The 25,757-nt window shown below is 39.8% G+C and overlaps 3 protein-coding genes across 6 annotated transcripts; 2 read left to right on the top strand and 1 right to left on the bottom strand.

The window, feature by feature from the left end:
• Positions 1-12: 12 nt before the first annotated feature.
• Positions 13-8,975, top strand: LOC137285292 (alpha-L-fucosidase-like). 2 transcript variants are annotated; one of them, XM_067817623.1, is made up of 8 exons: positions 13-408; positions 1,370-1,476; positions 2,148-2,278; positions 2,635-2,768; positions 3,943-4,040; positions 4,876-5,008; positions 5,503-5,673; positions 7,677-8,975. In XM_067817623.1, exons 1-8 carry the CDS (start codon positions 62-64, stop codon positions 7,939-7,941), a joined length of 1,386 nt encoding a protein of 461 aa, XP_067673724.1. In that variant the 5' UTR covers positions 13-61; the 3' UTR covers positions 7,942-8,975. The 2 variants fall into 2 exon arrangements, with proteins under 2 accessions (XP_067673724.1, XP_067673725.1); XM_067817624.1 differs by having other exon boundaries at positions 21-408; positions 6,460-8,974.
• Positions 8,976-9,769: 794 nt separating this feature from the next.
• On the top strand, positions 9,770-15,993 carry LOC137284380 (IQ motif and ankyrin repeat domain-containing protein 1-like). 3 transcript variants are annotated; one of them, XM_067816163.1, is made up of 5 exons: positions 9,770-9,938; positions 10,940-11,045; positions 11,644-11,778; positions 13,483-13,605; positions 14,525-15,992. In XM_067816163.1, exons 1-5 carry the CDS (start codon positions 9,836-9,838, stop codon positions 14,673-14,675), a joined length of 618 nt encoding a protein of 205 aa, XP_067672264.1. In that variant the 5' UTR covers positions 9,770-9,835; the 3' UTR covers positions 14,676-15,992. The 3 variants fall into 3 exon arrangements, with proteins under 3 accessions (XP_067672264.1, XP_067672265.1, XP_067672263.1); XM_067816164.1 differs by having other exon boundaries at positions 9,772-9,938; positions 10,943-11,045; positions 14,525-15,993; XM_067816162.1 differs by having other exon boundaries at positions 9,790-9,938; positions 10,919-11,045; positions 14,525-15,988.
• A 1,940-nt stretch (positions 15,994-17,933) lies between these two features.
• On the bottom strand, positions 17,934-24,703 carry LOC137285295 (alpha-L-fucosidase-like). The gene is made up of 8 exons (XM_067817627.1): positions 24,181-24,703; positions 22,460-22,566; positions 22,041-22,171; positions 21,228-21,361; positions 19,943-20,040; positions 19,690-19,822; positions 18,832-19,002; positions 17,934-18,716 (listed from the first exon to the last, which is right to left on the bottom strand). Exons 1-8 carry the CDS (start codon positions 24,510-24,512, stop codon positions 18,458-18,460), a joined length of 1,365 nt encoding a protein of 454 aa, XP_067673728.1. The 5' UTR covers positions 24,513-24,703; the 3' UTR covers positions 17,934-18,457.
• Between the last annotated feature and the right edge of the window lie 1,054 nt (positions 24,704-25,757).

The following is a 25,757-nucleotide window of genomic DNA, read 5'->3' as shown; positions in this document are numbered from 1 at the left end:
GATCATGTGATCATACATACAGCTATAAATAGTATGGTTTGGCGGGGAAAGACTGTTCGCAATGATATGTATGGGGGCTAAGTCATTGCTGTGCACCCTGTTGACAGTGACTCTAGCGGCAGGTGCCCGTTACGACCCCACATGGGAGTCACTGGACCAGAGGCCCCTCCCGGCCTGGTACGACGAGGCCAAGTTTGGCATCTTTCTTCACTGGGGAGTGTTCTCTGTGCCAAGTTTCGCTGGAGCTTGGTTCCAGGAGTTCTGGTTGAATAAACGAGCAGACGTCGTAGACTTCATGCAGAACAACTACAGACCAGGTTTTACATATGCTGACTTTGCAGCTCATTTCACAGCCGAATTCTACAACCCAGACCAATGGGCGGAGATTTTCAACGCATCAGGTGCAAGGTTAGAACACGAAAATAAATCGTCTAGTCCACCTAACATAAAGTTTTTGTTTCTCATCACTTATTTTAAGCAAAAGGGTAGTTTTGGCGGATTGTATTTTTGATTTTCAGGAACATGTTTTCTGAATATCTATACAAATTATAATGTTAGTGAAAACTTGGAATGCCAGAACACACTCAAATTTATCCATGAATTAAAAATAAATGCTAAAAAAGATTTAGATCTAAAGATTTGCCAAATTTAAGGATGGGGTGGTAATGAGAAACAATGAATTATTTTTATATGGTGATAACAATTGGAAATCAAGCATATATAGAGGATACTAATCGACCTGCTGTGTAATACCATTTTTATTAACGAAGATAATGATTTGGTATCACAGATCAGTGAGTGAGTGAGTTTAGCTTTACGCTGCACTCAGCAATATTCCAGCTATATGACGGCAGTCTGTAAGTAATCGAGGCTGGACCAGACAATCCAGTGATCAACAACATGAGCATCGATCTGCACAATTGGGAACCGATGATCTGTGTCAACCCAAGTCAGCGAGTGACAACCTGATCCTGTTAGTCGCGTCTTACAACAAGCATAGTCACCTCTTGTGACAAGCATTGGTTGCTGAAGGCCTATTCCACCCGGGGATGTGCACGGGTCGTATCACAGACGAGTGAAACCAACATTGATGAAAATGCTTATAACCAGGTTGGACTAAACTCTCAACATGGTGATTCTCTTTTGCTGGTAGTCATTGACTTTGGTTTGATGCTATTAATGCAGGTTCTGCGCAGCAGTCTGTTTGTTTCATGCGTATGATTTGGGTGTCCTGTAGCCTTTGAGGCACATTATGAAACTGTTTCTTAATATGTAAAAACTTCTGCAAATTCATGTGGTTTCAGATGTGTTGATGATTAGCCAATATGTGCCCAAACTCTATCATGCGCTCATGCATATTTAAATTCAGATATGTTGTGCTGACAGCAAAGCACCATGAAGGATTCTGTAACTGGCCAACCAAACACTCCTTCAACTGGAATGCCATGGATGTTGGCCCTCACAGGGACTTAGTGGGTAGGTTTATACATCCATTTATGTAGTTCAAGAACTATAGTCTACAGCACTTTCTAGCACTTGGTAGTTGAGAAGATCAGGATTTGTGTGGCATTTTTATCTGTCGCTAATGTGCGCTGGAAGTTGATGAACATACAGTCAAGGCTAAAATTTATTTCTCCCGTTATTGCTAAGAGATCTAAGACTTTACCTGGTCCACGGACACCTTACTGGTCAGTACCCAGTAGAAACTGATGGAAACCATATCACAGCAGTTAATATGAATAGACAAGGTAGCAAATGTTATTGGTGATGTTAATCATCAGTGAACATTTAATCAAATTTTACTACCTGCATTTGTGTAGCTGACATAATGTGGGATCAACAGATACAACAATCTGCATGATCTACGGTTAATAATCTTCATGGATTGGTGTTGCCGATCTGCATGAACTGGGGTTAACAATCTGTATAACCTGGGACTAGCAATCTTCATGACCTGAGGTTAACAATCTGCATGAACTAGGGTTAACAATCTGTATAACCTGGGGCCAACAATCTGCATTAACTGGGGGTAACCATCTGCATTAACTGGGGCATCTATATATCAACAATCTGAGGGTAACAATCTGCACGATCTGTTAAAGACACTTTTATGGCAAATGGCAGGACAGTGACTCTTGACATTCCAGGAGACTTGGCCAAGTCTATAAGGAAGAAGTCAATCCTCAGGTTTGGTATTTACCATTCACTGTTCGAGTTTGTCAACCCATATTTTAAGGAAGATCAGAGGAACAAGTTCAAGACCAAGGATTTTGTTCAGGTAAGTAGTAATAAATTACATACCATTAATAACCTCAGTGATGTGTCATGTTATTGGCAATACGGTGGAACCGTGAAATATTAAGTTCCAAGAGTGCAAACCACACAACTGATAGTTATCAGGTTTGACAATGCTTGATTTGGAATTCATAATCCCCAACAAAGTGTCATATTTTGGATTCTGTCTGTTAGAACAGATCTGCCTTTTCCTGAGCATAACGTGAAAACGTTTAAGTATTTCTTCACCAAACTTTGCACATAGATAGGTCTAGTAGTGAATTGGTGCCTCTGTTAGTTATATGTATCATGTTTGCCTCAGAGTGGATTCATTGTGTCCTACTACATTTATGTTCCTAGTTCAAGACAATGCCAGAGTTGTATGAGTTGGTGAACCTGTACCATCCTGAAGTGGTGTGGTCAGATGGGCAGTGGATGGCACCGTCGGCTTACTGGAATTCCACACACTTTCTTGCATGGCTGTATAATGACAGGTAGTTTAACAGCAGTTTAACAGTCCATCATTTGTCTTACGTTGTTTCTGAAGAGGAACCACTGACATGGAGGCTCAGGGCCCCATTACTCTCTCACTGGTAGCTCTAAGGTGATCATAACTCTCGTACTCTCGATTGTGATGTGAACATCCAGGTTAGAATTGGTCTTCATCTACTCACATATGTTGAAAGAGGCAACAAACAGGATTGGGGGTGGTCAGGCTCACTGGATTGGTTGACATCATCCATTTGGGTAGATTGATGTTAATCACAAGATTATCTGTTTCAGACTGTATGTATAAACAGCTGTTATATAGCTAGAATATTGCTGAGTATTGACAAACTTTATGGGAAGTATGTTCTATTTTATTTGATGTTTTGCAAAATTTGATACTGCTTCGTGTATTGTTGGCAAGGAGGAATGAACGGAAGAAATAAACAAAACCCATACTCTTATAGTGACTTACTGCTTGACAAGTATTAGATGAGCCAGTGCAGTGAACTCGTTTGTGACAAGCAGACGGGGCAAGTAATATGGACGAATACACTTGGTTGCTACAGGTCGAATTGCGATTAGGCACATGCAATACATGCTGACCATGAAGTGAAATCAATACCACTACTGTTTAACACTGTCTCGCAGAGTGATTTATGTCAGCAATATACCATCAGGACACAATTCACACAAGGAAATTGAACTTTTCAATAGTTAGACAACGACTTGTTTCCCACTAGTGTCAAATTGAATGTTCTGGAGGGCGTTCCCATATATGCAAATAGGTGTCATTTGTCAGGTCATGGCTCATCTAATACTTGCCAAGCAGTACAATGGTTGTAGCATTATGGTCGCTTAGTGGGGGACGCTTAGTGGAATGTGGTCCCATTTCATTGTTGTGGCAGGATCTGCTGATCATGTGTTTGAATTCTGATATTCGCTTATCATGTTAGTTTTGTTAGCAAAGTACCCAGGCTTTCGTACTGAAGTGGAAATATTTTAGCACCTAAGATAAGCTTCAGATCCTAACAGTGGTATCCTCGACTGATTGTGTGATAACTATGTCCAAAATATTCACCTTCTAGTTACAGTTAAATAAATATAATGCTTTAATTCTGTTTCAACTCTAATAAATGTTAGTGAAACCCGGAGTGCAATTTTCATGTTTATCCCCTTTAGCCCTGTAAAGAACACTGTTGTGACAAATGACAGATGGGGAAGTGACACATTGTGTAAACATGGAGGATACTTCACCTGTCGGGACAAGTTCAATCCAGGTAACACTCATGTAGGTCCAGTTTAACCTATTATTGGTGTTCATAGTATCCACCACTGGTGAATATTGGTGCTCATACCATTTACCACTGGTTTGTGTTGGTGTTCTTACGGTGAACCACTGGTTAGTGTTGGTATTCATTCTGTCAACCACTGGTTTTTGTAGGTGTTGATTCTGTCAGCCACTGGTTTTTGTAGGTGTTGATTCTATCAGCCACTGGTTTGTGTTGGTGTTCATACTGTCAGCCAATGGTTTGTGTTGGTGTTCATATTGTCAACCACTGGTTTGTGTTGGTGTTCATACTGTCAACCCTAGTTTGTATAGATGTTCATAATGTAAACCATTGGTTTGTGTTGATGTTCATACTGTCAACCACTGGTTTATGTTGATGTTCATACTGTCAACCACTGGTTTGTCTCTGGTTTGGTTGAAATATTCAATGTCTACCCTGTTTTACAACACTTATTGACTGGTTAGTGTTGGTATTCATTCTGTCAACCACTGGTTTGTGTTGTGTTGATTCTGTCAGCCACTGGTTTTTGTAGGTGTTGATTCTGTCAGCCACTGGTTTGTGTTGGTGTTCATACTGTCAGCCAATGGTTTGTGTTGGTGTTCATATTGTCAGCCACTGGTTTGTGTTGGTGTTCATATTGTCAACCCTAGTTTGTATGGATGTTCATAATGTAACCCATTGGTTTGTGTTGATATTCATACTGTCAACCACTGGTTTGGTTGAAATATTCAATGCCTACCCTGTTTTACAACACTTATTGACACTTATTTGCCAATATAAAAACATTTAAATATTTTTAATATCTGACCTTGATAATTCTCAGGTGTGTTATTGGACCACAAGTTTGAGGATGCAACCACTATTGACAAGAGGGGATGGTGTTACAGACGGAATGCCCAGTTGAAAGATTTCCACACTATAAAGCAGCTGATTGATCAGTTAGTTACAGTTGTCAGGTACACAAAATTTAACAGAAATACAAGGAACCCATATCAGTTGAAGATTTCCTGTAATGAAATATGATGTTTAATAGCATAAATGAAATTTGTAAAATGTATGTAGTACCTTGTATGTCATTATTGCTTCCAAAGGCTCACTGACTTAGTTGACACATGTCATTGTATACCATTTGTGTAGGTCAATGCTCATGCTGTTGATCAGTGGAATGTTTGGTCCAGGTTTAATTGTCTACAGACTGCCACCATATAGCTGGAATAGTGCTGAGTGCGTTACACAACAAACAAACAAGCATGTGCAGATGCAGAACCAAACCCTAGAAATTTCTTGGAGTGCACTAACTCCCAGCAAGTTAGGTTGTTTAATTTTGCCAGAGATTACATGCCACCACATGGGCACCAGATCTGTAACACTGTTCAAAGCAGACCTTAACCCAAATCATTCACACATGATTTGTTTGTGGTCAGTTGATGAGGAATGGTTTTGTCAACAGCTGTGGTGGCAACTTCCTGCTGAATGCTGGGCCCACTGCTGATGGTATGATCAGTCCCATATTTGAGGAGAGACTACGACAGATGGGGCAGTGGCTGAAGGTTAATGGCGACGCTATCTATAAGACTCAACCATGGACTACCCAGAATGACACAGCGACACCTGGTGTCTGGTAAGTATAGTATAGATAAAGTGTCAGTCAGAAGATTGTGCTTGAAGGCCCCATGAGTTGTAATCTGTGTTATGCTGGTTAAGATCCCCGGTCACCATACCCTGACAATGTAGGATGGCGTTCATAATCTTAACCCCTTATCTATTCAAGCTCTAAGTATGAGCAGGCTGATGATATTTTTCTGGCTAAAGCAGGACACCTCATTTACTCACTCTTTATTCCTATCAATTTCAGATATGCATTTTTTTCTTTGTCACTATTGGTAAATCATTTGAGTCGATATGCCTATGGTGATGTACTGAAGAGTGTTTTACACTTTGTTTTTGTCATTCATTATATTCTGTATTGGGATTCTGATTATTTGATGTGTATTAATAATATGTATTAATAATACACATCAAATAATCAGAATCCCAATACAGAATATAATGAATGTCAAAAACAAAGGGTAAAACTCTTTGATTATTTGATGTGTATTAATAATGTATCAATAACGTATCAAAGATTAGTATGAGGATCCAAATCACCAGGCCATCCAAAGCACTATACATTAATCAGAGCTCCAGATAATTTTTCAAGTAATTGGATATTTACTCCCATGTGTGTATGCATGAGTAGCTGCATTGTGTGAGGAGCAACTAGCATTTTGTATACTCCCACTAGTTTAAAAAATTGAGTAGTTTTACACAGAGTGTCTTTTCCTTATTGGGTAATTAACACTTTTAAATATATATAATGATTCTCAACAGATTGAAGTTCTTACTAATGTCTTGTATTCCCAAACAGTTGGCAGCCATTTTTGAACAGGCATCATGGAAGTCATGTGACTACTACAGTCAACTCCAGACAGTGGCTACAGCTGTGAATGAATGAATGAATGAATGAATGAATGAATGTGCTCTTTTTCCTCCATGAAGATGTCGAGTACATATATGGAAACATCTCAGGATGTAATATTAAACATATTTACATATTCTAACGTAGTCTCTGGCATAGGAGGTTCCAGGAGCTGATGCTTTTTGCCGCAATGTCAAGAAATACAGCCCACTCATTCAGTGACAAGTTTTAAATGAGTGGTGTAATTCCACCTGAAAGGGTGTATATATAAGCATGACTTAACACTTGCTAACGCTGTTGTAGAATTCAGGCTCCACAATGAATTATCATAAGCAAGCCATTTTAGTTTATTGAGTAAAGTATGCATGGTGTTTAGAGCTATTGGGTTTTACGTAATTCTTATGCGTATTTTGTACTTATTGAGTGAATGTGATTTTTTTTTAGTAAAATACGCAAATATGCGCTTTAGATGGAACTGTGATTAATGACCACAAACATGTTTAACCCTTTGTGTTTACCGAGAATGACTATTCACTACTCATTACATAGTGTATGTTCGATTTGTTTTGAAATGAGGTGCTGAAGTAAGTTCTGATCTTTGTATGTGGTGCTTTTACTGACGTTTTACTGACTGAACTTAACACTGATCAACGGTTTATCACTCAGTTCATTCATACAGGACAGCAAAAGAAACACAACTGTTTTGGGGTTTTTCTCACATTTTTAACTAGCGGACATGAACACTTACTCTTTTGAGATTTTTTGTTGTTGAAAACTTGCATTTCTTTTGCTGTTTAGTATACATGACTGAGTGAGTGAGTGAGTTGAGTTTTATGCCACACTCAGCAATATTCCAGCTTTATAGCAGCGGTCTGTGAATATTCAAGTTTGGACCAGGCAATCCAGTGATCAACAACATGAGCATCGATCTGCGCAATTGGGAACCGATGACATGTGTCAACCAAGTCATCAAGCCTGACTGCCCGATCACGTTAGTCGCCTCTTACGACAAGCTGAGTCGCCTTTTATGGCCAGCATGGGTTGCTGAAGGCTTATTCTACCCCGGATGTTCACGGATCTATAAATGATTGAACCAACAAGGAGTTATAATGCTACATCCAGTTCCAAACACTACCATTCTCATTTATAATTACATATGTGTGTAGGTACACTTCCAAGAAGTCTGTCACCAGCATTTCCGTGTACGCCATAGCTCTCAACTGGCCAAGGGGAGGTAAGCTGGAGCTAGCTGCCCCACAAGCCGGTCCCGCCACCACAGTGACACTGCTAGGATACCCAGGATACTTTGATTTCCAGGCTGGCACCACATCAGGAATGACAATCACAGTTTCAGCAATTTCAGCCGATCAGATGCCTTGTCAGTGGGCCTGGGTCTTTAGACTTGATAATTTGCAGAACCAGTATATCTGAATAGAGTTGTGTGGATGTAGTTTTTACAATTTGTTAGACTAATATTATGGGTTTTTTTCATTAAGACAGTTGTCTCCCTTTGACCCTTGCACTCATTAATATGGAAGCAAGGCTCCCATTGCTCAAAGCCATTAAAGTATTCAGTAAAGTATTAAAATGCCTGTACACTAATGCAGCTTTGGACCACTGAGACTAGAGTAATTATTGTGTCATAAGAGAAAGTTTTTGGTGTCTGCTTCAAACTAACAATATAGTTTCTTGTCCTTTCAAACCCTTGCTTTTAATTAAGGGATTTTTCTGATTGTGCATGGACTATATATCGGTTTGACAGTTTGGTTCCATCAATGTTAAACAAATACCTGAATGTTATTTTCTGATTATCTACCTCATCTGTTGCAGGAAGTGTATGTGCAAAGTTTTAATTGTATTTTTGTACTATATTTACATATGTATCAATTCTAGCTACAATAGTAATATCAAATAATACGTAATAGTCATGGATATACTAGTATTTGCTTATACATGTATGTGAATTCTGATTACCATAGTAACACATTAGTCATGGAACCCAACAGGTCATCAGTGTCAGTCTAGTCAATCGTGTTTATATCATTAAAATTATTTATAGATTTTCCCTTACATTGATCGTTTTAACATATTATTTTTGCAATTATTTATTTATATGAGCTTACATTATTGGGATCTCATCTTGATTTTTCCACTTAACTTTGATATATTTATTATGCTACAGAAATAACTTTCAGACTAATCTAAAATGAATGTTTCATAACATTTATATTGTTTTTAAAAAAGTCATTTTGACAGTCCCATCATATCTGGCAAGGTATTCTCCAGAAATCCTGGATGCATGTTACATTGGAATATAATTTCTTGGTAATAGTTGATTATAATAGTGAAAATTAAATACTTCATGGAAGACTGCTCTTTGTTGTCCGTATCCTCCACATGTTGACAATATTAGGTTTTTTTCTGTTGAGTTTGATATTTTGGTAAATAAATGAGTAAAACCCTTGTCCTGATTTGTACGTCCTATTTCTGTGCATTTTAAAACCTTGCAACAAATAACCTTTCATTTGCAAGGGATGCCCGAAGATTTGAGTTCGTTTTTAACACTTGTATACAGTATGTATGTATGTCTCTCTCTCTCTCTCTCTCTCTCTCTCTGTATGTGTGTGTGTGTGTGTATATATATATATATATATGTGTGTGTGTATATATGTATGTATATATATATGTATGTATATTGTTAGTGAGTTGCTTTACCACAGCGCTTAATATATATATATATATATATATATATACATATATATATATATATATATATATATATATATATATATATATATATATATATATATATATATATATATATATATATATATATATATATACATACATACATATACATATATATATCAACTCACTAACAATTACGGTAATCACACCTAGTAAAATCGCCCAAACTCGCCTTGCCACAAATAAGCGGTGTCTGGAAGTCCGTTGAAAATGTACGGGCATGAGCGCACATTAGAGGAAATACGCTATATCCTGTAAATGTTCAAGTCTGGAGTGAGTATGGTTATGGGGTTCACAAAAAATAATTCTAGATGCATAGAACCATATTAAATAGTGGACTCTGGATTGTCGGAATAATGTTTACCCGTCTGTCTCTAATGTAAAAGATTATAGGTAGATTAAAGACCGCTACACCCTGTTCCTGGCCAAAGCTTAGCGCTGTCTTAAGCTCGTCAGGGTGCGCTGGAGTGTGTGAAATCGGACACCACTGTTTATACACACCTTGGTTACCGTGCCCATACTCGATTTTTGACTTGGAAGCTAATCGACACAAGTTGGTCTCACCATAACGCTAAATATGCCGCCTAAAAAGGTCACCACTTCCAAAACGTCGTCTGCTCCTGTCAAACCTAAAGGAACGACTACGAAAACTCCGGCCAAGAAGCCTGATAGCCAAAAAGGTTTGTTTAATGTCTCCTTGATTATATTTATCAGTTAAAACAAGGTGGTTGTCTCGACATGCTTGTATACATTCTCCTCGTACAATGGAAGTCATTTCCTTGAGGGTTCACTTGGCCTGCGTGGAGACTCGGTGTAGGTTAGATCCCCATTACCATTTTGCTTAGTACTGCAGTATGTTAGATCACCTAGACAGACTTTGTCGGCAGAGACATTACAGATATGTACCCCGGTTACAGAAAATATAGAAATTTACCGACATGTGCCTTAACCAAACGTAAATTACCGGGTACCCTAAACGGCGAGGAGTGTGTGTTCCTCAACTCGTAACTGAGCCTGTTCATGCTCTTGTTCTGATTTGCCTGAAAACAGATGCTTGCTGTATAATACTGTACATCGTGGAATGTATGAGCTTTGAATATATTTTTTGTAGTTGGTGGTGGTTGTTTTGTTTGTTTTTGGTTTTTATATTTTTTAATTTGTTCATTTTGCGTAATGTATCTCGCTGGATGCTTCTCACGCAAAAATGTGTTAGTTCCAATTCACAAACTGAAACAAATCTATGTTTATTATCAAGGATCCGGTTAAGCGATCTGTCCCTGTGAAGGTTCGGGCTAGGGTAGGCTATACGACATAATCGCTAGACCACTCTTTATTAGCTTAGGTACACCACCGCCATCCTATATTTTTTCACTCAAGTACCACCCGAAACTCAAAATGAATTTTAATCAGCGTTTACTACCAGAAATAGCCGTGACGCTCATCGTTTGTACCTAGTGGTCAGGCTTGCTGACTTGGTTGACACATGTCATCGGTTCCCAATTTGCGCAGATCGATGCTCATGTTGTTGATCACTGGATTGCCTGGTCCAGACACGATTATTTAAAGACGGCTGCCATATAGCTGAAATATTGCTGAGTGCGGCGTAAAACTAAACTCACTTAATTTAGGTGGAACTAATGCCATTCGTGTCCTACATAAGATGCGTCTACGTTGTCGGCAGCAGAGGCAGCAGCAGATGCCCCTCCACCGATGCCACCAGTGACGACTATGAGTATGAAAGGCCTCACTAGACTGGCGGAGGAAGCCAACAGCAAGGATCCAAAAAAGTAAGTTTGTTCATTGTATGCGAATATGCGGGAACAATACATAAAGAAATATTTCTATTTGCACCTCCGAATTGACAAAGTTTATACCCTCATGTCATCCAAAAATCAAGTCAACTTCTTTATCGCAATGAGTGCGAGGTTTCGGTCGGCGTAGATATTAACACCGTTACCAGGCAAGTTGCAGGAAAAAACAAGTTCTATGGATAAAACCTTAGATTCTTTATTGCAGTGAGTGCGACGTTTCGGCGTAGGAAGGCCGTAGGCACTCGCACTCACTGCAATAGATAAGTTGACCATCCAAAGAACTTGGTTTTCCTTCATCTTTACAACTTCTAAAGTGACTCTCAAAGAACCGATTCCAGAAGATGGCGAGTCAAAATGAAACATACAACGTTATGGATGACAACTTCTTGCCTATTGCATTAAGAGACGTTTCGATGTAGACTCGTTATCAAGCTTAAACATTGAAACGTCGCTTAATGCAATGAACAAGAATTTGTCATTCATAAAGCTGTATGATTCATTTGTGAACTCAGACGCAAGTATGGTATTTCATTAATAATTATTAATAAGGCTGGATGTTGGTCATGTATTTCAGATGGCCCCTAGTCATTGACCTTCAGGGAAACGTGGGAACCTTCTTCAAATACCGCGATGCTAACGTCTTGCAGGCAGAGATTCCTGGTGACCTGCATGCCAACAAAATCAGGAGAGCTCTCTTGGGTGCACTGAGGTGAGGCATATGGACACATGTACCTGCAGCTGGAGAACTAAACACTGTTTAAGCCAGCGTCAAACATCTTACTTTTTAACTGGTAGTCTAGTCATTTAGAAGATAAACGTACTGAGTTAGATGAATGGTTTGCAGAATTGATACTTTTAGTCTCTAAATTTCATTTGGAACCGAATGCTCAATAACAACGTTTCCAACCCCAAGAGAGAACAAATGTCCCCGGCCGAGTCTTGATGCCCAATAAATAGGATTGACAAGTCTTTATGGGTGATCAACTTCTTTATTGTACAATAGCGCCGTTTCTGTGTAGATACTTATATTGATTTCCCCATGCTTGAAAACGGATAAGTACCCATACGGAAACGGTCTTACTGTACAATAAAGAAGTTGGTCATCCATGAAGACATGAAGACTTGTCATTCTTGTTGCTTACATTTTCTAGAATGCCCCTCAAACAGTTCAGCCAAAAGAAGTCAACGCGTACTTGCAAATTACCTCATCAGAAAAGCTGACACCATATAATATATGATATGCATGCACCCTGTGTGCGAGCCCATGTACCCAGAGCTTGTGTGTTCCGTGTATTTCAGCATGAACTCCGAGACTGGTTGATAAAGAAGTCATAATACATGTAATCCGCCGTTTATAGAAAGCATAGGGGCGTGTCTCGCTTAGAAACAGCGTTAGAAAGACATCTAAGAATAGACCATACCCTATTACTATCCTTTTATATACAGTTGTGTATGTAGTAATATGGTTGAGTCTATACATCCACATGTCTTTCTAACGCTGTTTCTAAGCGAGACGCGCCCTATGATCGAACACGTCTTCTTACTGCTAAGAAACTGTTTCATGAAAGATAAGAAAGACACGCCATTGTCAGTGTATTGGCATATGCCCCTCAAAATGATTAAAGGACACTACAACTCTAAGACTGTGTCTGGCAATACCTTCCATCCATGATAGTTGATATGCTTTCAAAAGAAAATGAGCGGTTCGTAACTTCTGATGAGTAGCATGTATCCCATTTAGAAATCAGCGGGGCATTAGGTTGGTTGGTTTGTTGTTTAACGCCGCACACAGCAGTATTCAATCTACATGGCGGTTGTCTGTAAATAATCGAATCTAGACCAGATAATCAGGTGATCAACGTCAGAATTGCTCTACACTGTTGGGATACGATGGCATGTATCAACCAAGTCAGCGAGCCTGACCGCCCAATCCCTTTAGTCGCCTTTTACGGCAAGCATAGTCGCCTTTTACGGCAAGCATAGTCGCCTTTTACGGCAAGCATTGGCTACTGAAGACATTTCTAACCTGGATCTTCACAGATCTTGTTGGATTAAGGCAATTCGTATTTAGCTTGGAAAAACCAGGGTTCATTGTGAAGGAGGATGATGCTTTACCGTACATATTCCTCGCTGTGGGTAGACTGGGACTGCATCTGCCAATGCTTCTCATGCAGGAACTGCGCGGCTTGGCTCTGACAGCTGATCGATGTGCGCCATCGTTACCCGACGTCGTGCTCATAATGTCAACCACGGATTTGTCTCGCCCCCACACGAATTGTAATAGGCAACCGTCATACAGCTGGAATATGACTGTGTGACTACTGACAGTGATATTACAGCTGGGTCTTCGATGACACATTTCAAGCGTTTTTGAACCATTGACTTCGGTAACCGCTTCCTTGTCTCTGTACAGGTACGGTAAACCATTCGTGTTGGACATGGAGTCACATGACATCAGAAAGGTCGAAATTGTGAATGACGTCGAGAAGAACTTGCTTGATTCCCTTCTGGACAAGACCATCTTGGAGGATGAAAGGTAGAGATATTAAACAATTTATCACCCCACATTGAATCGAGATTTGCAGTGCTCTTTGTGTCGTGTCTGTGAGTTGGGCACAGGGAAATTATTGCTGGTTACCAATCTGACACGGGTATCTTAATGTAGGTGAGGTGTCTCGTCATGTAAAGGAAGATACGGGTATCCTAAAGTAATGTGAGATACTCTTATCGTAATGTAAGATGAGATGCGAGTGTTTAAAGTAAAGTGAGACACGGATATCTTCATGTAAGGTGAGATACGCGTATCTTAATGTAAGTCAGATACGGGAATCTTAATGTAAGGTAAGATTAGGGACATTAATTACAAGTGTAATTATATACTGTTCCAAACAGGTTAGATTACGATCACAGGATTCTATTTAGTGTGAAAAAGAGACTTGTGTTAAACTCAAACCAAAAAAACTTTGGTATGCAGCTTTAAATTTTGCAAAATGATCATGCATTAACATATTTTCTGCTTATGAACTCAACTTAAGATCTCTCACCATTTTAAAAGGTGTTCTTATTTGTGCTATTCAGCAAAGGGTAAGCAGTTAGACTCAGAGAGTGAAAAGTTGGTGTTGAGGAGTCATGGGAGTCTGGCTTAGTTTCCATGAAACGGCTTCTGGTATTTCAGTTATGCTGGCATTTCATGATATAGCCGGAATGCTGTTTCAAGTTTCCTTGAACCCAACTCTTTCACTCATTAGTACGGCCAGATACGTAGCAATAATTTCGCTTCGTGATATCCATAGTTCGTAATAAGCGCGTTTGACTAAAATATACGGCATGTAACCTGGACGTAAGTTCGTATAGGCGAGTTCGTTAACATGCAAAAAAGTTGATTGTATGTGAAACCTACCAGTAAACCCAAACTGTCCATTGCGAGTCTTGTTACCATACTGAGATGTTTCCAGATACCTGACCCTGGTCAAGGACGAGGACGAGAAGGAGTACCACAACTCCGCCTACTACGCCATTGACAGGTTCAGCTTCGTTGTCATCACCACCAACCCCAGCCCCAACACACACATCGCTGCCAGAATGACCTGCTTCCAGGTGGAATGACCACAGCAGGGACAGACTTGACCAAGGGATCGTGTGCTGTTTGTTTGCTATTTCCGTTTCTGTCCCACCGGAGCTGAGGTGCAAAAAGGCCGTACAGAAAGAAGCATTGAGGTCGACGTTTAACTAGTCTGTAATACCACTTCCGGTAATCGCTGATCTTGGTGAAATCTTCATTAGCCATGAAAAATGTTTCCAGGTTTCACGGACTGCGTACTATTGTAAAGTGTCAGATGTTTTGTTGGAAGTTTATTTTTTTTCAAATTTGTCGTATCTTGGAAAAAACAAAACGTTTGTCTAAGTAACCGTCAATTACAAGTTTCTTATTTGTATCTATTTCATGTTTTATTATATTATAATATGTTCATTTATATTGCGCCAAGTTCCACTCATGACGTGTATGCTCATAGCGCTAACAGTCAAAGCAAGCATATTATTACCCCGGATAACACAATGTTATGGGATACACAAAACTTTCGCGGTGTTACGAACCATCGCCACAACAGACACGGACGGACCTTACCAAGGGATATTGTGTTGTGTGTATCCCACCGAAACTGAGGTGCATTAGGGCTGTACTGAGAGCTTGGACATACTCTGTGTTGTGTGTTTACCATTTCCGTCTTTGTCCGATCGGACTTCAGTCGTGATAATGCTGCCCAGAAACAAATACGTCGGTCGGGTTTAAGCAGTCTGTAATTAGACCACTGGTAATGTCTGTGATGGGTTGTGCACAGACTGATACTGCTTATCAATCACAGATGTAAAGTGGCATTTGCAGATATTGTTTTGCTATTTATAGATTTCATATATTTTGAAAAAGCAAAGCGTTTGCCTTACTCAAGAACCTTCAGTTACAAGTTTCTTATTTTTTCAATTTCTTGCTTCGATTTTCAACTTGCTGGCATTCTTTCTAAGGTTACCGTGACTTGTAAACTTCTCCTTGAATTGACCTTTGTCCTGCATATTGTAACAAACTATCTCTGTCTCGTTATTCCAATACTGAAGAGGCTACAGGCCTACAGTACAAAGTCTGACAACAATCATGGCACACAATCACCATGTTTACAAACGTTGTTTTCTATTCACAAAAGCATGGCGGATACACATGCAAGTTTCGAATATATAAGTTGCATTTTTGGAGTTCATTAATGAATTAAATTTAAAAGTGGTAGGATATGAATGGTAATAGTGTGGCAGATATCTTGTCCTTAAATCAGTGTAGCAAGACATGCAGGTAAAACGTGAAACATCTTCAATTACATTTAAGTTCTGTAAAAGTGGATTTGGGTGACTGTATTAAAGATTAATTCCATATTTTGATATGAATCAGTTTTGTCTTAGACATCAGGATGATACTTGATGAATAGAAAACCACGCCAGGTTGACCTAATTATCGAAGGTGCCGACCTAAGTATAGAAACTTATGCCTATTACAAGCTGTGGTATAATACGCCAAGGTATCTATACCACTGACAAAATTCGCCAGTCTAAAGATAGCGAGAGCTGGCTTCTGACTATGATTAGTAAGTACCCGTAACTAGTTGTTAAATCACCATAATCAAACAAGGAGACCAGGCTTGTTTGTAAAGCGGAATAACGATAAAGTCTGGGTAGTATTGTGATTGCCATAGACTGAACGTGATTGTGTGTATGTAAACAGGAAACCTTCCTCGCAAATTGTTGGAGGCAGTACTTGTTAAAAGAGTGAGTGGGTTTAGTTTTACGCCGCACTCAGCATTATTCCAGCTATATGGCGGCGGTGTGTAAATAATCAAGTCTGGACCAGACAGTCCAGTGATCAACAACATGAGCCTCAATCTGCGAAATTGGGAACCGATGACATGTGTCAACCAAGTCAGCGAGCCTGACCACCCGATCCGTTAGTCGCCTCTTACGACAAGCATAGTCGCCTTTTGTGGCAAGCATGGGTTGCTGAAGGCCTATTCTACCACGGACCGTCACGGCTCACTAGATAAAAGAGATACCAACGTACGGACTACTATATTTCAGCGCACAATAAATGTGAACGCCTCTACATAGATCCACTTCATACATCTTTAATTCCAAGGCATGGATTCAGTGGAATGCAACGGAGAGATGAAATAGGTCACACATATAGCGGGACGAGATAGTCACCTGTGTAAACAAACCGTTATAGAAACCGAACTGCTCGTTCAGTGAGATCCAAACGAGGTCACATAGTTGGCCAGTCATAGACTGTGTAAAACTGAATGAGACATGATTTCTCATAAAAACATATGCAGTTTATGTTCGTATGAATTGTCTCCTCACCATGTCAACCGAAAGATGAAAAGAGTATGTTGTCCAAACGAGACTGTATCACCGACTTTATGACACAATGAAATGAAACCAAAGCTTCTTATGCGAAGAGAGTACAATGGACGCTGCTTAAACCAGCATTCGTCGGGATTAAAGGAATTTTCCGGTTTAGTCAGAGTACCGGATTGCAGTGCTGACACGGTTACCTACGACTGAAGTGGTCCAGTTTTTCACTCTCATATACATGGATGTGTCACATGCTTCTCTCAATTACTGGACCCAATAGAAGACAAAGAGGAACGTATTTAGCATCCATCTCGAGTGACACATTTCACTAGTTACATGTACCAGTACACCCATACTGAATTAATTTTAAAATTTCCCTTTCGGCAACCATGGAGTTTCAACACTTGATTAACTGGTGACATTACCATCCATCCGACGCCTCGCCATGCGCCGGTTTAGACAGCGCTGATCACTGTATAGTATTACTGTATTACTGTATCCGGATCTGACAGCTGAGGGTGACAGAGCTTCTAGGTGAGGATAAAAGTACAAGAGACGAACGGGACTGAGATGCAAAGAGACGCTCATGACCACTATCTATAGATGCTTTACTTACAAACAAACGTATAGTTATTTGAACATTGTGCAAGATGTGTCATGTGGCTTGGAACGGCGTACGTGTTTAGGTTTATACCGCACTTACAGTATTCCAGCTATATGGCGACGAGTCTGAACCAGACATTCCAGTGATCAACAGCATGAGCATTGCTCCACGCAACTAGGACACGATGAGGTATCAGCCAAGTCAGCGAGTCTGACTATCGATCAAGTCAGTCGCCTCTTACGACAAGCATGGGTTGCTGAAGACCAGTTCAAACCTGGATCTAACGGATGTGTTTTCTTCGTTTCAGCATGTGCTGCGTGTTTAAAAGCAATAAATAACCAATATGAGATCATACCATAAGACAGCAATGTTTTAAGATCAGTTTAATTCTAAAAACAGGAGTACAAAACCATTGACAACAGGCAAACAGGACGGGTAAGAGTTTATCAAATCAGCGAAGGATACAAGAAGTTTTAATATGTAGCTTTGTAACTATTACATATTATTCAGATATGTCAAGATATGTCAAAATGATGACAATTAATTGGTCGAGTGGCCCATCCAATGGAAGGGCAGCACGAAATGTGAGTATTGTTTTAATTTTAGAAATATTCCTGCAATATCCCCACGGGAGACACCTGAATCCGTCTTCATACAACCTTCGCTCGTCACGCCAGTTCGATTCCCCACATGGCTTCATTGCGTGATATTCCTGGAATGTTGCTAAAAGCGGCGTAAAACTAAAGTCACTCGCTCATACACTTTTTCATAGAATCATCTATAATGTTGGTGGTGAGACACGTGAAAGCATTGGGCAAATATAGAACGACAAAAAATGATTTCGACAGAGAAGAACGCTGTTTCAAGTGTACAAAGCTGTACTGTATTAGTCCTATTGATTTCTAAGATTATCAAGTCTAAAGACCCAGGCCCATTGACAAGGCATCTGATCAGCTGGAATTGCTGGAACTGTGATTGTCATTCCTGGTGTGGTGCCAGCTTGGAAATCAAAGTGTCCTGTGTGTCCTAGCAACGTCACTGTGGTGGCGGGACCGGCTTGTGGGACAGCCAACTCCAGCTTACCTCCCTTTGGCCAGTTGAGCGCTATGGCGTACACGGAAATGCCGGTGGCAGACTTCTTGGAAGTGTACCTACCGAAGTACAGAAGGCGAGAAACATTACTCTTCAGTACTTCACAGACACCAGTTAAAATGACAACCGTTTCACAAACACACTCACTGAACCACTTGTATGTAGCATACGTACCAGACACCAGATGTCGCTGTGTCGTTCTGGTGAGTCCACGGTCGAGTCTCATAGATGGAGTCCCCATTAATCTTCAGCCATTGTCCTATCTGTCTGAGCCTCTCCTCAAAGATCGGGCCGATCATGCCGTCTGGGGTGGGACCAGCATTCAGCAGGAGATTGCCACCACAGCTGTCATAGAACGAAATTATTTTGGTAGGTTCCACAATATGTAACATTATGTACTGTATACATCCTTTTATTTCGTGGAAAGGAATGAGAAGACACGATTTCCAAGTTGTTTGAAGAGTCTACGTTTAAGCTTTAGTCAATGCTTCCGCCTTTTCTCTCTGCGGATTGAGTAGATGAAGATAAGTTTATCCAGTGGTATTCCGAGTATCGCAAGGTCAATGTATGGAGCTTAATGAAATGTACATATCAGTGTTGAGACTCGAACCAGGGGTGTCAATCTGTTACCACTAGACCAGCACGCGATTCTACCACCCCTTACCTTGTCACCAAGGCCAACCAGTACTTCTATCAGTGGGCTCACACTCTTTGCTGTGCCTTGTAACAAGGCAATAGATTATCCAGACAAATAATTGGTTTTAAGAGTATTAAAATATGCCTGCTCCTTCCCATATGCATACAGCTAAAGGACCCCATTATGCAACAATGAAACCGACATATATACGCTTGTATCTTGTTTGTTTTTTAACGCCACACTCACTACTATACAAGCTATATGACGGCGAATCTAGACCAAAGAATCAAGTGATTAGCATGACGAACATCGATATACACACTCAAACACTTACCCACCCACCCACCAACTCACCCACCAACTCACCCACTCACTCAGCACCCTGGTATAATTACCTGACACTTGTAACGAGCTCAGTAATGAGGTCCTCAGTGGTGTGGAAGTCACTCAGCTTGGCGTTCCTGATGAATCCCCAGTACGTCTTGTGGATTGTGGTAGCGTCCTCAAACTTATGCTTCTGTGCCACCCCTGTGAAAGAGGTGCTATCATTGTACAAACGGACAAAAATCGCTTGGAAAACTCCCAAACTGTTTCTATTCAGCTTTCTATTAGTTGTAATTCAGTTCCAAACCGGAGTTATACACGTACCTGGGTTGAACCTGTCGTGGCAGGTGAAGAACCCGCCATGTTTGCACGTGGCGTCTTTACCCCAGCGATCGTTCGTCACCACGGTGTCCTTTACAGGGCTGCAACGAGTGCAAGTGTCTGTTAGGAATACTCAAACTACGAAGCGGTCGCTAACTGACATACCAGCATTGTGGAAAGGGTAAATCACCTGATAATTACACAAGCACTAACCTCATAACAGGGAAAGAAGACTCCTGGAAGATATGCATTTAAGAATTCTGCCTTAGATAATCTGTCCTACACTCTCCGGAGCTCCTCAGATCCTGATCTCCCATATCTCTGGGATTCTCTTTAAATAGTCATATGTTATATGCTTTCTATGTATGCAGTTTTGAACTGTAAAACTAACAGAATCCTTTCTAAAATGCACTGAAGAAATGTAAATGGGAGAGAATCCTTTCTAAAATGCTAGGCAGAACTGTAAAAGGGAGATAATCGTTTCTAAAATGCAGTGCAGAACTGTAAACGGGTCAGAGTCCTTTCTAAAATGCAATGCAGACCTGTGAAAGGACATAATCCTTTCTAAACAGCTAGGCAGAACTGTAAAAGGGACAGAGTCCTTTCTAAAATACAATGCAGACCTGTAAACAGGACATAATCCTTTCTAAAATGCAATGCAGAACTGTAAAAGGACATAATCCTTTCTAAAATGCTAGGCAGAACTGTAAAAGGGACAGAATCCTTTCTAAAATACAATGCAGAACTGTGAAAAGACATAATCCTTTCTAAAATGCTAGGCAGAACTGTGAAAGGGACAGAGTCCTTTCTAAAATGCAATGCAGAACTATAAACGGGTCAGAGTCCTTTCTAAAATGCAATGCAGAACTGTGAAAGGGAAAGAGTCCTTTCTAAAATACAATGCAGACCTGTAAACAGGACATAATCCTTTCTAAAATGCAATGCAGAACTGTAAACAGGACAGAATCTTTTCTAAAATGCAATGCTGAAATATGTAGTGGGTCGAATGTTTTTTTAGGTGCAATGCATGGACCAAATGTTTGCTTTCACAGTAGGTCATGACGTTGGACGGGGCAGAATGTCACCAATGGTCTTGAAACAATACGCCAGGAATGGCGCTATGGCAAAGGGTTATGCTGTTGACTGGATATATTCACACGTAAAACTGACGACAACTTGTTTACCTGTTTTCACTTTTTTTGTCATACAATACTCATATCATATTCTGTTAGTCTGAATTGCAATATCTAGTCTTCACCTAGTTTGTGAGTGAAAGGTGGAGACCTACCTGTCATTATACAGCCAGGCTATGAACTCAGTAGAATTCCAGTAGGTAGAATCTGCCATCCAGTCCCCATCAGACCAAATAACTTCAGGCTTGTACATGTTGACCAGCTCGTATAACTCGGGCATTGTCTTGTACTGAAAATAATAGTGAATATTTTGTTTGTAATATATAGCATTTAGTTTGTTCGTAATAGGCAACATTATTTTTTTATGTTCTTAGGGTAAAAGGAGAGTGTTTTTAAGCAGTGAATACGCCTGTTTAAACTAATCAATATGTATCCGATATCCCTCATCTCACTATTCTTACAGACTCCTGTATCATGGGACGAATTTCTTCTATCGAAACAAGTGAGAATATTACAGATTAATAGCCGCCTTTATATATTCAAATTTATCAACCAGAACAGTGGTTGATATTATGACGACCAACTTGCCTCGTTACGATAGCAACCAATCAGAAAGTGATCCACTGTATTGAGAGTTTCTGGGATTCGTAATTGACCCGAAAACATCTCAGAAGGTGAATACACAGTATTATGTCAAGCATATAGCTAGTTTCCCACAATTGTCTGCATGGAGAAGCTTATCGTATTTAAGCTAAGCTAACAAAACCTTCAGCATAGCAATATATATATAAGAACAATTCACATAACAATCGAACAAAATATATCATAAAAGGATTTTTAAAAAAATGAAAATACATCTTAAAGTATTTGAAACTGACCTTTAGATGTACTAAAACGTTTTTGAAAAGAAAATGCCTTTAGGATTTGTTTCAATTTGTAAAAATAAGCAGGGATAAAGATAAAAACACCTTAACGAAGTCTTGTGTTTTGAAACCATTCCTCTGATCTTGAAGAAAGATCGGATTGACAAACTCAAACAGTGAGTGGTAAAGACCAAACTTGATTGTCGTCTTCTTCCGTATTGAGTTGGCCAAGTCACCTGGAATAGATGATTCACAGAAAACGGTAAAGATTGACAAGGTGGTACTGTATAGCTAGAAGTATCAGTGAAATTTAATCTACTTCTTAAACGTTTGAAAATAAGGCATAAAAGATTTCTGTAGCATTAAATGACATCATTAATTCTATAACAAATATCAACATTCTTCGTTCACTACTATCAGCATTCATTGCTATCAAACAAAGAAATGTAATCCAAGCGATTCTAAGAATTCAAACCCAAGATCAACGGATGATGTGTACCCTAGGGACACAACTCTGTACATACCCACTAAGTCCCTGTGAGGGCCAACGTCCATGGCATTCCAGTTGAAAGAGTGTTTGGTTGGCCAGTTGCAGAATCCTTCATGGTGTTTCGATGTCAGCACAACATATCTGAAACGTATGTACATATATTACACCAATTTACAACAGAGCCGTAGGGAGCCCAAGGGCAGTTGCCCCCCTAGATTCTTTTTACTGATTAATTTTGTGCATCAAATTATCGGTTTAACACTGTCATAACGTGGATGGTAACCGTCACAATTGTGAAGCGGTTATGACGTCATGTATTACACTAGTGTACTATTGCCGTACACATATAACATTGCAGTATCTTCCACTGGCGAGTAATAACATATTGAAACATGTATTAGAAGATCCGTGTCGTGTCATCATTTCAGAAACTACTTGTTAGTAATACATATGTACTACTGTACGCTTGGTATTCTCATCACTATATATTTAAAACGTCTACACAGATCGGTCAGCTGTTTACCATAATTGTTATTTTAACGTATGTCCATAACTGGCCTGCGTTTTGGTACGCCAGCGTTTAGCAGTGTTATGTCTGGATCAAGATCCTTTCTGATTACATCATAGTCAAGGCTAAATTCCTTTGAGACAAAATTATCGAAAGTAATATAATCATCCACAGTTGAAGTCCTCACATTAAAATCACTGAGTAACATGGCATTATTTGTGCGTGTCACGGCCTGTAAAAGGGATTGTTCAACCTAATAAACATACCATCTGAAGTATATCCCAACCCTTCGTGGGGAATGTACACTACAGCAGCTTCAATATGCTGTGCAGCTTCCTCGAGATTTTGAACCAGAGAATGTACTCGTTTTCGTGATTTAATGGTGTAATATATTGTACAAGGTTATTTATCACCGCTATTCCGCCATAACGGCTTCTTTACACGACCTTGAAGTAACTATTACCTTTCACCAGCTGTTCTCTTATGTAAATATCAGTCACATGATGTCAACTAATCGATGGCGGAATATCAGTCACATGATGTCAACTAATCGATGGCGGAATATCAGTCACATGATGTCAACTAATCGATGGCGGAATATCAGTCACATGATGTCAACTTATCGATGGCGGAATATCAGTCACATGATGTCAGCTAATCGATGGCGGAATTATTGTTTGCCTTCATTCTTGTTATATTGTATTCAACTTGTATTCAAACTCTCAGACCCCATCCTAGACTTATGTATGGCCTTTAAATATACAAACAAATAAGTCCTTTTAAAATGAAAAGCAGTCCCAAGGATACGGGAGAATCGGGAACATGAGGAAATCTAGACTTGTTCCATTTAGGACTTCAGCTTGCAGGACTGGGTGCATAATGCAGTTCGGGAACGGTGAGAGCGACTATAACCTGACTCAGTCATAGTAAGCTGACTAGGATCCCGTAAATGGAAGAGAAGACCAACAAAGAAACATTGACAGTACCTGCCATTATTCCACCAGTCTGACTCAGTCGGGACACTGTTATCAATATCAGATAGGAAAAATGACAAAGAGAGCGGTCTGTTAGTATCAACTAAAGCAAGGAAAATCTGGAGTATTTCTCGCAAATGCTGGCCGTTTTAATGATTTGTTCCCAGCCGTTTCAGACTTGTCATTGTTATCTGAATCCGTGTTTAGACAGCGGTCGCTGTGGTTACTGCAACAATGTTGGGTTGATTTTACTTCTTGTGCTATTGATCTCACCTTGCTCCCGAGGCGTTGAATATCTCCGCCCATTCGTCTGGGTTGTAGAATTCGGCTGTGAATTGAGTTGCAAAATCGGCATAGGTAAAACCTGGTCTGTAGTTGTCCTTCATAAACTCAACAACGTCCGATCTATTCTCTCGCCAAAACTCCTGAATCCACGCCCCCGTGAAGCTCGGCACGGAGAACACACCCCAGTGCAGAAAGATGCCAAACTTGGCCTCGTCATACCAGGCCGGGAGGGGCCTCTGGTCCAGTGACTCCCACGTAGGGTCGTAGCGGGCACCTGCTGCTAGGGTCACTGTCAACAGCGCAAACAACAGTCCAGCCATGTTGCTCCGGTGTGTCCAGTGCAAGCCAGATTCAGTCAAATCAATGTGTCACGAGCCTCGTCGCTTGTCACGCATCAGCGGAGACGTTTTGAGTAGGCCTGCACGGTAATACTGATATACGGGTATCTCGCTATACGCCTTTCAAGCAACTGAGTTTTGTGATCATCTCTAGGGTTGAAGTTAAAATCTACACAGACTTTCATTCACACTGAAGTGTAAAATGGAATTAATTGACAAAACAGCATACTTAATATTGAATATATTTTAAGAAAAATGTTCAGTCTCTGAAAATCAAATATAAATTCGATATTTATATTACTTCTACAATATTTATTTTTAGGGCTGTTAAATGAAGAAAATAGGCTCCGCATGTACACTCAGTGTCAGTCACAGCAAAACACTGAAGATCCCAACATACACGTTGAGGTTATATGCATATATACAGCATTCAACAATTTATAACTAATATGGTAAACAAATTTACAAACTTTCGTATGAATAATTTCAGTATAACTCATTTCTTCCCAACCCAAATTTCAATAAGGACTAAAGTAATCTTTTATCAAATAAAAAGAAAGCAGCTCTTACTGTAAATTGAAAACGTCTGATCAGTGATTTTATAGGTCATAATGCTTTACTTGCTTGCTCCGCTAATGTTTTACAGGCTCTAGTCCATATCAATATGAAGGTATTAATTTCATTAACCCCACATAGGATTCCCATTAAAGGATTTGTTTCACATTTTGACAGAGACCCGCCCATTTTAAAGACAAATTATTTTACTAAGTTAATATCAGTACCCCCGCCTTTAAGAATAATCATCTAAAGCACCCAAGCGTCTTTGCAACTTAACAACACCATCTGCGATAAGTATCAAATCATCAGCAAACAACAAAGCAGTAAGGTTCAACATATCATTTGATATAAAGATGCTATCACCAAACTTGCTCTGCAAATCAAACACATGTTCACGAATAGCGAAAACAACACTGGACTTAATATGCATCCTTGTCTGGCACTACACGAACTGTAAAAAAGGTTTGTTAATTGTTTACCGTAAGTGAAAATAACTCCCTGTAAATTTGACATTAGAGTACTTGCTATGGAATGCTGAATGAAAAACGTGTTCTGTATGATTGTGGATATTTTGTAACAGAGAGAAAGCGTTTCATCCCGAATTGTAGTAGTGGTCATCATGTTAATGTTTCAAATCTGTGGCAATCAAATATTAACATGTATATGAAT

Source organism: Haliotis asinina, chromosome 5 (assembly GCF_037392515.1).
Source record: "Haliotis asinina isolate JCU_RB_2024 chromosome 5, JCU_Hal_asi_v2, whole genome shotgun sequence".
In the NCBI taxonomy this organism is placed as follows: Eukaryota; Metazoa; Mollusca; class Gastropoda; order Lepetellida; family Haliotidae; genus Haliotis; species Haliotis asinina.
This window is presented reverse-complemented; position numbering and strand designations above follow the sequence as displayed.